The sequence below is a fragment of the Clupea harengus genome, unplaced genomic scaffold, assembly GCF_900700415.2.
Source record: "Clupea harengus unplaced genomic scaffold, Ch_v2.0.2, whole genome shotgun sequence".
NCBI lineage: Eukaryota > Metazoa > Chordata > Actinopteri > Clupeiformes > Clupeidae > Clupea > Clupea harengus.
The window spans coordinates 37,501-50,000 of NW_024879656.1; the positions used below are offsets into that span (position 1 = coordinate 37,501).

Below are 12,500 nucleotides of genomic sequence, written 5' to 3' on the forward strand. Positions count from 1 at the left end.
AAATGTAAGGTCTTCTCTATATACACAGATAATTTATTGCAAATGCACGCAACACAGTGATCTCACACAGTCAGACAAATAACAAAATAAACAAGGCAAAACCAACCCTGGCTTAGCCGAGGTTAAACCAGGAGGGTCGTTTTCTTTGCCGCTCCACTATCCTCTTGTCCTTGTCAGCCTCTCCTGGAGTCTCTCCATCATACAGGACCACAGTGTCTACAGCTGGAGTGTCCAGGGGCTTGCCCTCCATGGCAAATATCTGTTTGCGAATCTCTCCGGTCTCTCTGCGCACCTTGGCATAGCAGTACCCACACAAGGTGTACTTCTGCTTTAAGTTGCCACACTCTTGACATGACTCAATGTTGGTCTGTGGGAAATGTACACAATGCCACTCAGTTTGAGAACTAGACATGACGAGAACGGGACATTTCAAACAATATATTTAGATACAACCGTTTCTAAAAATCGATCAAAGTTAACTAGCAAGCAAGAGTAAACTCAAGCCATAAGGTTCATGCAGGATGTGGTACGTCACTGATGGTTCAGGGTTGATGTTCCTAATCTACTGCAAACATATCTGACAGTTATAGTTATAGTATAGTTATAGTGCACAATGGATATACCCAGGGTAGCCGTTCACAGCTATATCACTTGCAGACACATGTATCATGATGCATAGTTTGTGTCACAGTGTGATTTTAACAAGCATACTATGAACTTGTAATTGAGCGCAAGGCTCCCCTTCACACAGGGTTTGCCATGTTCTTTCACAAATCATACAAATCGGACACTAAGTCTCAAAAAAGACTAAAATTGTTGATGCTAAAACCTGACCACCTGGCTCTGATAATCTTGCGATTGTCAAAGGCCATTATATCACACTGTGCGATAAGCCATTTACATGGAGAATAAGTTTGATGTGCTACAAAGCTGCCAATGGCCGACATTTAGAAACCTTAATGTAGCCACTCATGTGAATAGAAAGCGCAGCCCTATCGCCTTTGCATGGTCTCTCCTTTTATGGTTAATATATTTATATTATTGCAGTCACATTTTAAAGTTTCATACCTTGACTTCCATGCCTTTAGTTGGATCTCTTCTTCTTGTGCGATTGATCTCAACTGTGCGTCGCTTTTTTGGAACAGCCATCCAAAATATGCTGTCCAGGAAACTGGGTGCTGAACTCCCATCTTGTACAGGCTGGGGTAGAACACTTGGACCATGTACTGCCAAAGCTGGTGCTGCAAAACCAAAATCATAAAATTAGTAGGAGAATTCCTGCACTTATTCAAGACATCTGACGTATCCACTTTCTAAAGAAGCTTTCTGTGAGATTAATGTATTAGTCATGACCCTGTTTAGTAAATAAAAATGCATCTATAGAGTTATACAGAATTCATGTAATACACCAATGAGACAAACATTATGACCACTCACCGATCAATTGAATAACACTGATTAGCATGCAAGTTAAAGCCTGGGCTAGTCAACATGTTGAATGCGGACAAAATAGGCATGTGTAAAGACATGACCTCCAATTCCCCAGAATTAAATTTGGCCGAGCATCCGCAGGACGTCGTGATACAACGTCTGATCCATGATGGCTGCACTTCACAACTTTCAGTACAGATTCTGCTTCTAATGTGTTGGTACCAGATACCACAGGGCATCTTCAGAGGTCTTGTAGAGTGCATGCCTTGGCAGCTTGGAGCTGTTTAAGTGGCACTTAAGGGAACAACAGCATATCAAATCAGGTGGTCATAATGTTTTAGCCCATCTGTGTGTCTGACAGCAGAAAACCTTTCACCTCTTGGGGCTGGGCCTAATATTTGTTTCACATATTTCTAAATAGTTATTGCACAAGCAATTGAATCCTTTCTGGTAATTAAAATAGACTGGGTCATGATCAGAGAAAATAATAAACAGCTAATTTGGGTCTATTGTAGAGCAAGGGCGTCACGTTGTGCTACCTATTATGGTTAGTTCACACTCATAGTCATAACCAGTCATGGAGAGGTATAGTAATTGTACGAATAGCTGCTATGGTGGATAGACATAGCAACAGGTTTACCCAACAATTACACCTTAGTATGGGCTAGCTTGCAAATGATAAAGTTAGCTAGCTAACGTTGCACATCACCCAACTACTGACTCACCCAAATGTCTGTCCAAGCCTGCAATGTCTGTCAGCGTGGATCCAGCTCGTTGCAAAGACCGCCTTAGAAAATGTAAAATGCTTAGAAGGCTCATGGTTTGGTAGAGATGTACAAAGCTATATATCCAAATTACTAAATTAAGACAGCATGCGTCCAAATTCTCACGGTCACACCGAAGTCAGAGTAGCAGACATGACAAATCGACTGCGACTGCGCAACCAAGCTCAATGCATTATGGAATTCGAAGTGTTGTAACTTTAAGGAAGTGAAAAACAGACAATCACATGGAATTCATAAAACACACAGGATAAATTAATTGTTTGCACAATTGAACAGAAGTCACTAATTAAAACTCAATCGCAATATTGTGAGAAAATATCAAATATTATGGAAAGAAAACTTTGGAGGCAGTAGCTTCTGAACTTCATTACCCATGACCCTCTCCAGCGGGCCGTCAAAATCCCCCCACCAATCACTTGTATCAACCCCTTTACCATAAACGAAGACCAGACAACAGTTACAGAGAAGACATGGCTGAAAGGGGCTACAGTTTCTCCCTTACCACATTCAGGTAGACAGCTTAAGGTTTTAAAAACGAAGTACAGACCAGGTTACTACCTGGCTATATAACATGGCAGTATTTGGTGGTGCAACAATGTTTTGTTATCAGCTGAAAAGCAAACCTAGGATTTTCCTCGGTCTAGCTAATGTTAGCTCGTTAGCCACGTTATTAGCAAATGCAGAGTCACTGTCGGCCTGTAACGTAGCGATACAAGCAAGTAGTTAGCTAACTGGGGCCGATAGTTTTACTGACTCTGTGATGTAGTATTCGTTTGCATATGGACATATGAGTATTTACTAACTGCCCCCCTTTATTTGTTCATTACTGAGTTTGAACATCTAATCCGCTAGCATATGATTGCACTGGTGTCATAGCTAGCTAGCGAGCTAGCTAACATAGTTTCCTCACTTTGTCAGATCGCTTGCGAGGCTGGCTTTCACTTTCTGTTATTCTGCAAAACTGCTAGCTAGTTAGCCCAAATACATTTTAACAATCATTATTTTTTTATATCAAAAGATACATTAAATGTTGACAAACTATATTTTTCTGTTGGGCTCATTGTGGCTATTGTAGTTATGAGGGGAATTGTCCACATCATTAGACGTTAACGTTACTTTCAAACGCCAGTCCATTATGTATTAGAAGCAGGTTGGTGTCGATGGTATAATAACCAAACTGACTCTACCTACTAACAAAATAGGATTATCTATTTTTAATATATGCATTGATTAAGTAAAGTTTTTTTCTTCTTTATTCCAGCCCTTCGGGCAAGCTGGTGCAGATTGAGTATGCTCTTGCTGCCGTTGCTGCAGGTGCTCCCTCAGTTGGAATTAAAGGTAAGGAGTGGGACATTATCAAAGGCATGAAACATGAGTCTCTGCAATAATGAATGAAAACTGGACCATACATTTGAAAAAGTGTGTCATATGACAGCATTTTTAACTTATGTATTCTGATATGTTATGCAACATGCGAACATGATGAATGTTTTATTAACCACATGCCCGCCATCCTTTAGCTGCAAACGGGGTTGTCCTAGCAACAGAAAAGAAACAGAAGTCCATACTTTATGATGAGCAGAGTGTCCATAAAGTGGAGCCCATAACTAAACACATCGGCATGGTGTACAGCGGAATGGGTCCAGACTACAGGTATGAATGACGTCTTGACGGCTAACATAGCTCTCATACTTGTGAAATAGTGTTTGTGTGATAAAAGATGAACTAGCGTAGCAGAAGAAGCACCACTGTTTGTCAGAACTGTCGTTTCGAAAGGGTGAGAGCCACCGTGTAGTGTTCTTAATCCATTTATACCCTATGACCTGGTGACAGGGTTCTCGTGAGAAGAGCACGGAAACTGGCCCAGCAGTACTTCCTGGTGTACCAGGAGCCCATTCCCACAGGACAGCTCGTACAGAGGGTGGCTTCAGTGATGCAGGAGTACACACAGTCAGGGTGAGTACTATACCCAGTGATGCAGGAGTACACACAGTCAGGGTGAGTACTATACCCAGTGATGCAGGAGTACACACAGTCAGGGTGAGCACTATACCCAGTGGCATTGCCAATGATCTATAGAACCTATTTATCTCTCAGTGATGCAGGAGTACACACAGTCAGGGTGAGTACTATACCCAGTGATGCAGGAGTACACACAGTCAGGGTGAGCACTATACCCAGTGGCATTGCCAATGATCTATAGAACACATTTATCTCTAAAACCTGCGGCCAATCAATAAGAATCCAAATATCTGGATAAAAAAACTAAAATAATGGCCTTAGGTACTACTGTGCGCTCTGTCATATCCCATGCCTCTTGGGGTTTATGTAGGTGGTGTGGATAGTAGAGGTGGGTAGACATACTCAGTGAAGAGATACTGTTGGGCTGACTCTTTTGCTATGCATAATAGTTTGACTGATTTATGTGTGAAACACAAGTTGCCATGGTTGATCATCTAGTTGCATGTAAGTGGTCATTTTCCTGAATGTAAATACAGATGATGCATGTCAGAATGTTGACGCGACACACTAGATTTCCCCCCTGCAAGACTGGATCAGCATTTCAATTCATGTTAATGTCACTTTAGTATTGATTTAAACTGTGTGTGGTTGTGTTATTCAGTTGCTATGATTTAAATGCGTCCCACGTTGAAGAGAGGGATAACCATGCCCTGATATGCCATCATCTGTAAACATCCATGTCTCTTATAGGGGCGTTCGTCCCTTCGGTGTGTCACTCCTGATTGCTGGATGGGACGAAGACCGTCCCTACCTTTTCCAGTCTGACCCTTCCGTGAGTATTTGTGGTTCAGCCAACTTCATTGCTTTGCTTATTTCACTCCACTAGCTGAAATGTTTAGGTGTGCAACACTACGTTATTTTGCCACGGCCTCCAGAATTAACTGTAGTCACATGGATTTGTGTGTTCGCCTTCTCACTCTATAGTGGAGCATAGGCCATCGATAGCGAGTTTCCACCAGATTTGGTACCCACTTGTTCTCGATGTTTCAGTAATCCAGTAAATCCATTGAGGGAGGGATTGGCCCACCTAGCTTTAGTTTACAGTTCCTGGTATTCCCCAGGTGGTCTCCCATCCAAGTACTAACCAGGCCCGATACTGCTTAGCTTCCCAGATTGGGCGTGCTCAGTGTGGTATGGCTGTAAGCCATGAATTTGAGTTAAAATAAAAAATAAAAAAAAATCTGAAAATGTATTCAAAAGTACAACCAAATGGGTTTTGAAGGTTTTTGCTGTTGTTGATTAAGAGTCAGTAAAGTAATTTTAAATGTCTAAATTGAAATATTTATCAACCTTTAAAGCAGCAGTATTTTCTCATATGTATAACCAGATCATGGATTATTCCATCTTACTTTTGCAGGGTGCTTATTTTGCCTGGAAAGCCACAGCTATGGGGAAGAATTATGTGAATGGGAAGACATTCCTTGAGAAAAGGTATTAAAACACTTTTATAGTAGGTCATCCCATCCCATCCCATCCCTTTCTCCCTGAACATGTTTAGGATAGGATGGTCTCTCTAAATCAGGGATGGGCAGCTGGCTCACTCAGTGCGGGCCGCAGATACCTTTTCAAAAATCTTCAAAATGCTTCCTTTACCGCACCAAATCAGTTCCAAATTGTATTGAAACAGTTCACTGATAGATGGCGCTTCCTATGCAAACAATATGCGGGTGGCCCGGGCCTTCTCCTTCAGCGAGGAAGAGAGATAGAGCCATGGCCGCGAGCAAACTTGACCAAGAGAATCGTGTCTTTCAGGCGAGATGGGAAGCAGATTATCTGTTCACAGAATTTAAAGGCAAACCCATGTGTCTAGTTTGCTTAGAAACGTTATCAGCCATGAAAGATTTCAACGTAAGTCGCCACTACAACACCTTGCGCGAGAAGTATATGCTAGGGCCGCTGTCGTAGCCGACCTCAAATCAAAAGTACAACAGCGACTTTTTACCGGAGCCACAACCACACAGGAGTCTTCACTCAAGGCATCTTATGCTGCTGCACTTGAACATGCCAAAGCAAAGAAGCCCTTTTCAGATGGTGAAATTATGAAGAGGTGTGCTGTAGAAATGGCCAAAACTTTTGATGACTTGGAAAACTTTGAAACGGTCTCCTTGTCCTGTCGCACGGTGACTCGCAGAGTGACATTCACGATCATGTCGTGGGGAAGCTGAAATGCATGACTGCAAGTACTTCTCCTTGGCCTAAAATTATTATTAAATTAAAGTACAGATGTGATGGATTTTTACAAGAACTATTGACACTTCATTTGAAGTGCACGAGGAGTTATTAAATTGGTGTCTTCGCATGATACCACTAATGGCACGGACATTTTCAATAGTGTTGCAAGTGTGTATGGTGGCTTTGACAAGCTGTCAGAGGTTGTTACGGATGGCGCACCCGCGATGCAGGGGAGACACACCGGTTTCACAGGGCTCCTCCAACAGAGCAGAGTGAACTGAGCTATACTGATTTCTGCGTGAGGTAGAGCAGGTATATGGGGAAAATGTGAATACAATCTTAGGGGTGGGCGATATGACCAAAATCTTCCATCACGGTATTTGTAATTTTATATCACGGTTACGGTATATATCACGGTTTATTATACGTAGGGTGACCAGATTTGGGTTTTTGAAAAAGAGGACACTTCAGCGGTGGCGAAATGTGTCCACAGACATTTATTTATTGACCCTTAAGAACACTAAGGTGCAGAAACAATACTGCCTCAATAGGCTATTGGCCTAAGCAATAGTGGCAAAGTGTATGTAAAAAGGAAAAATCTTTCTGTGGCATTTAGTCCAGTGCTTATGTTTCAGTGGTTCTTTAATGTACTTTCAGAAGATAACTCAAGTGTTAGAACTTTCTTTTCAATGTGTGTCCATATGTTAACGCAATAATGATGAGATATTTTCTTTATATGGCCACATATTAAAATAAAAAAATTAAGAAGTTGGCCATTACACATAGACATATATACATAGACGCTCCATTGACCGCCTCAGCCCGTTGCTGCGACGTGATGAAGAGGTGATGACTGGTCTGTAAACAGGCGCAAGTAAATGATGGAGCTGCAGTTTTTCTGGATAAAAAGCACTATAGATAGCGTTTATATTTCTCAACCGATTTCACTGAGTCGTTTTTATATTCAAGGGTTTATGATCTACGTGGAGTACCAAAACAAGTTTTGTCTCCATATTACTTACAATCTCGTTGGTTTGACCGTAATCGCCGTTGACATACATACATGTATATGATAATCGCTGCTAGACGCTCACTGTTCTTGTGCTCTCACAGCTCATTCACTTTGAAATACTGAAAAATAAATGCCTACACTAGACACTTTTCAGTCCATATTTTTCAGCATATTGAATCTTGCCCAACAGTCGAGGATTACTCAACAAGTAGGCGTGATAGTCCTTGCAGGTTATGTGCTTAAAAATTGGGTATCGTATTATACGGCTCTTCAGAATGTTCAAAAAAGTTCCGTTGATTTGAATAGGCCACCCCAACGTTCGCAGGTCTGTAATTTCTTTATTTTCACTGCTGCGAAAATGTAATGACCGCTGACCATCTTTCATATCATTCCGCAAGTAGTCCGGTCATTTAACGTAACAGGAAGTAATGGGTTGCTACGCTTTAGAGTTCTATTTTATTTCTCAGCAGAAATCACAAAACGGCTACAAAATCGTTAGAGGTATTTTTGGAGGAATGTCTATTGTTTTGGCGAGTTACTGTATAATAAGAGGGATGAAGTATAGTTCGGAGGTCATTATCTAAAAATAAATCGATTGGATTTCAAAATAAGAGTATACCGCGGTTCAAACGGTATGGCCAAATCTCTCCCGGTAGACACATTTCTACCGTTGCACGGTATATACCGTCATACCACCCAGCCCTATACAATCTTAATAGGGGAGTGGAAGTAAAACAGGCACTATGAAACATGATTATTAGTTGTTGCACTTAATGTTGGGTTGCTGTGTTGTGCCATCATTGAATGGTGATTTTAATTTATGAGAGCCCTTTGCACACAAAAAAAAATCACTCAGGAATGTGGTTATTTTTATTTCCTTAAAGCAAACATTTTGTATTTGTCATTAAAGAAGAGTAGAAATGCTACAAATGCATTTGAGCATGAAACATATGAAGGTACTGTATGTTAGTTCAATAAACATACAGAGATGTGTATACACGTGTTTTGATCTTATTTAAAATTGTAGCTTTCTCATATCCGATTAGTGGAAATGTGCTGTCCTATGCGGCCCTCTGGTAGCGATGAAGACAAATTGTGGCCCTCTCCATCATTAAAGTTGCCCATCCCCGCTCTAAATGGTCTTTTAAATGTCCGTTTCAGGCTCTTGTAGTTTAAAAGCACGGTACATACCACCTGCTTTTGTAGAAACCACAGCACATGTTTGATCTTCATTCACAAATGATGAGTTATCCAAACTCACTTCTCTTATTGTCCTCTCTGTAGGTACAACGAGGACCTAGAGTTAGAGGATGCCATCCACACAGCCATTTTGACTCTGAAAGTAAGTTGAATTCCTTCCTCTTCCTAGGTCAGATTTGTTGTGAAAATTTAAGACCATCATAGGCTTAATGGAACAGCCTTGAATTGTGTATTTTCTATGGGCTTTGAATATAGAAAAAAGTCTCAAACAAACTTAGGCTTACATTGTATTTTTAAGGACATGCAGTATTATTAAGACAAATACAGGCCGCAGTTGTCGAGGGAACAACACCCATTGATTGCAGAATGGAGAAGGGTCACAGATGAGTTCTGATTTAGGAAATGAATTATGTATAAAGGCCTCTGGTAACCAACAGAATCCTGTCTTTCTAATTCTTTCCTGAATTAATTGTTTAACAGGAAAGTTTTGAGGGTCAGATGACAGAAGACAACATTGAAGTCGGCATCTGCAATGAGAACGGATTCAGACGGCTATCCCCTGCTGAGGTCAAGGACTATCTGGCTGCTATTGCTTAACTACGTGTTTGCTACGTGTGTAATATTTCATGTAATGAAACGTTTAAGATACTGTATTAGCAGTTTCACAACATTTTTATAACTTGCGTTTTTTTGTTGACAAAAAAAAAATAAAGTCCAGGTGGTAAATGACTTTTCATGTGTGTCTACATGGGTATGCAGCAGTGACCATGGGAATGTGCATTATATGAACTTCACTGAGAGGGAAGACTTGATGGTTACATTCAATTCGCTCATTGAAATGTTGGGGTAAATGTTAACTGTTCTTTAGGCTTTCAGACCAATGCATTCACATTTATGAAAACAGCAAGTCCTATGTTTTTAACTCATGTCAAATATCTATCAAGATATATAATGGTTTGCACAGACACGCACACATCTAGACCCTATAATAACATTTGATAGTGATACGAGTTGCTCTCGTAGGTGACAGGCCTTGGACTTGCAGTACCTTGCATTTGATGTAGTGGATAACTCGCCAAACAAAATGGTCAACGTAAAACAAAACACAACAATTGGTCTCCGAAAAGAAGGAACACACAAATATATATAGATTACCAGCGCACAATATTACAAAAAATGCTCAATTATCTAGTATGAAGATTATTGTTCTTTTAATAGCGTTAATGGATGAACATGTCTAGTGCAAGTTTCCAGGCCTTTTCCACATCATTCAACATCGTTGTCTTTTGGCTGGGCTGGATAATCTTGTCCATTTATCTACCGCCGAAATTGTCCAGCAGGCAGTTTAGGATTTTGACATCTGTTACAGGATGGCGGATGAGGGTTTGTCCTGTTTTAGCCAATTACATTTGATATCCGTGCGTCCTGTAATACGCGCCAAAAAACATACCGGTACCTCTTTCGAAATTTGACTTTACCAAAAGAAACAATATTTCTATCACTAATAATAACGTTTAATAATTGATACGTTATCATATTAAAAGTAGGTAACAATAAGTATGGGTGAAAGTCAATCAGAAAGCTCAATTTACTGAGATCTATATTTTGTTTCGGAAGCATATTCACTGCGCGTTACTCGTTGGTTTCGAGTGACGTTTGTGGCGCCAGAAATCAAGCGCTGAGGAGCTAGCGGGAGAGTGTTTTGAAATGTTTTAGCTATCTCAGATTGTTAGTATTATGAACTGGCGCCCATCAGTTCATGCCGTGTAATTCGTGACATTCTCTCAGGTAACGATAAAGGTGCTAGTATTCAACATGGTGATGTTACGTAGTAGCAGTGGAGGCGCAGAACCAGCGACTGCGAGAAAGAGCGTTGATATGGATTCGAGCGCAGAGTTTCTGTCCTTGCATCCACCACAGCGAAAGTCGGCGCGGCTAAAGAGGGGCCTTGATGACAGCTTCAGTAGCGCTGACAGCACCCCGGGAAATGTAAGTGATCAATTTGGGATCTGGGTTTACAATGCGATGGTGGCTACTGCCTTAATAACACGTATGTTTGAGTTTGTTTGGGCGCCGTCAACTGAGCAAAAGTTTATGGAAGTAACCTTCGCATAGCCCCTCAGCTCGTTAGCTTGTTAGCAAGCAATTTGCTACTTTGTTAGCACCTAATCTCCTAAATTAGAAAACATAATTTGGCAGTCGTAGTCAAAGGCTCTTTTAACTGCCCACATAACTAACATTAATAAGTTCATTTCAGCCTGTTCTTCAATACTATCAGGCTAGTTCACTGATCATTGATAATGATAGCACAACTCTTCCAAATAACTTAAGTTAACGTTACTTCGATAGCTATGTAACGTTAGCTAGCTATAACAGAGTGACTCAGAAACACTTAAAACTACCTTATTTATGCAGGTTAGCTATGTTGGGTGCCATTTGATCAGACGACAATAAAATCGTGAGTTGTTGAGGGATGAGTTCCGTGCGTTTTTGTTGTTTTATCAGCTGGCGGAAAAGGCGCCCTTGTTGTATTCAGTGAGTTTGGAAACAAGCCAGTTGCAACCGGTTTTAATATTGTACAAATAATGTAAAGTCTTTCATTTGTCAGTGTCTCTCATTGTCCCCAGTGAAGAATGACCAAAATGCTGAATTGAATGGAAACTACCTGGGTAGTTAGCAGTGTGATCATAAGAATAATGTTATTTTGTTTCCACAGGCTTATCTTCCTGTGAAAAAAGAAAACAGTTCAGAAGTTAGCATCAGAACAAGAGGCCAGAGAGGAAAGAACGGTGTGTCCTTTGCAGATATGAATGGTTCGGCCACGGACCCCCCACAACCAGAAGATCAAGGAAAACATTTGTTAAGGTGTGTTTGTTTGTTGATCTCCTGACAAATCTATTAACGATATCTGACTTGAGGATATAAGCGGTACTGTTTCCATTTCCATTCTGGTGAAATTATTTTGACTCTTTTAAGTTATTAAAGAAGAAGAATTCAGTGTTTCACAATGGGTCCTTGGCAGAAATACCCTTCCTTGTGCTGATAATTAACTTCAAACTTCTGTTTACCAGGAAATCTCCAAGATTGCAAACAGAGGGAAAGACAACTCAGGAAGAGCAAGCTGGTAAATATAAGGACAGCCCGCAACACAAACAATATAACATAACAGCTCCCTGTAGTTGCGATCTGTGTTTCCATGCTCATTTGATTCCATGCTGTGCCCCAGACGATGTTGAAGGCACCCCCACCTCGCGGAAGTACCAGGGGGCTCTGCGGGAGCGAGACGTGGACGGTGCTTTGCGACGCAGCTCCAGGATCACTAGAGTTAAGCTCAGTGCCAGAAACCAGTCCGTCCTCTACGACAGACTCATCACCAAGTGAGTGGGAGTGTGGGGTTTGGGTTGGTCTGCTTCATGCCTGAGCTCTGCTGTAGTGATGTAATGTCATAGCAGTATAATTAGACTTGAGATCAGCACCACTGCTCTAGTAATGTTATGTTTATACGTATTTATTATATTACATAATACAATATGTCGTATTATTATATAAACACTTTTTTTTTTGCGCATACAAACTGTACTTTAACTGTACCCGAATGCCAGACTAGTGTGTATGGTTGTAGTAGATGAAGTTTAGCCCAGAAAAGAAAGAGCGTGTTTGCAGACCTAGTGAGACCCCTGTTGCCTGTGTATGTGCAGCACTGCTGAAGCGGTCCTCCAGAAGATGGATGACATGCAGAAGATGCGGCGCAGGCTGAGGAGCAGAGACGGAAAAGATGAGGTGAGCCCTTATTCTCTCGTCCATGGACCAAGGCCTTGCTCTTTACCCCTGACGGTCCACTGGTGTGGTAGTTGATGTGTTTATATATTTACCCCCCC

General features: G+C 41.1%; 3 protein-coding genes across 6 annotated transcripts in view; 2 read left to right on the forward strand and 1 right to left on the reverse strand.

Annotated features, from left to right (window-relative positions):
• Nucleotides 1-5: 5 nt before the first annotated feature.
• On the reverse strand, nucleotides 6-2,368 carry mrpl32 (mitochondrial ribosomal protein L32). Its single transcript, XM_042704390.1, has 3 exons — nucleotides 2,157-2,368; nucleotides 1,069-1,241; nucleotides 6-367 (listed from the first exon to the last, which is right to left on the reverse strand). Exons 1-3 carry the CDS (start codon nucleotides 2,248-2,250, stop codon nucleotides 113-115), a joined length of 522 nt encoding a protein of 173 aa, XP_042560324.1. The 5' UTR covers nucleotides 2,251-2,368; the 3' UTR covers nucleotides 6-112.
• Nucleotides 2,369-2,609: 241 nt separating this feature from the next.
• psma2a (proteasome 20S subunit alpha 2a) lies at nucleotides 2,610-9,351 on the forward strand. The gene is made up of 8 exons (XM_042704401.1): nucleotides 2,610-2,727; nucleotides 3,478-3,554; nucleotides 3,737-3,869; nucleotides 4,050-4,172; nucleotides 4,929-5,010; nucleotides 5,596-5,669; nucleotides 8,707-8,764; nucleotides 9,103-9,351. Exons 1-8 carry the CDS (start codon nucleotides 2,687-2,689, stop codon nucleotides 9,217-9,219), a joined length of 705 nt encoding a protein of 234 aa, XP_042560335.1. The 5' UTR covers nucleotides 2,610-2,686; the 3' UTR covers nucleotides 9,220-9,351.
• Nucleotides 9,352-10,259: 908 nt separating this feature from the next.
• Nucleotides 10,260-12,500, forward strand: part of LOC122129477 (ATPase family AAA domain-containing protein 2-like) — a 16,692-nt gene continuing 14,451 nt past the window's right edge. For all 4 annotated transcript variants that reach the window (XM_042704391.1, XM_042704393.1, XM_042704392.1 and 1 more), the window contains exons 1-5: nucleotides 10,260-10,611; nucleotides 11,339-11,487; nucleotides 11,694-11,746; nucleotides 11,849-11,999; nucleotides 12,321-12,402. In XM_042704391.1, coding sequence (XP_042560325.1) covers nucleotides 10,438-10,611; nucleotides 11,339-11,487; nucleotides 11,694-11,746; nucleotides 11,849-11,999; nucleotides 12,321-12,402 — 609 coding nt within the window. In that variant the 5' untranslated portion in view covers nucleotides 10,260-10,437. The remainder of the gene's footprint in view (nucleotides 10,612-11,338; nucleotides 11,488-11,693; nucleotides 11,747-11,848; nucleotides 12,000-12,320; nucleotides 12,403-12,500) is intronic.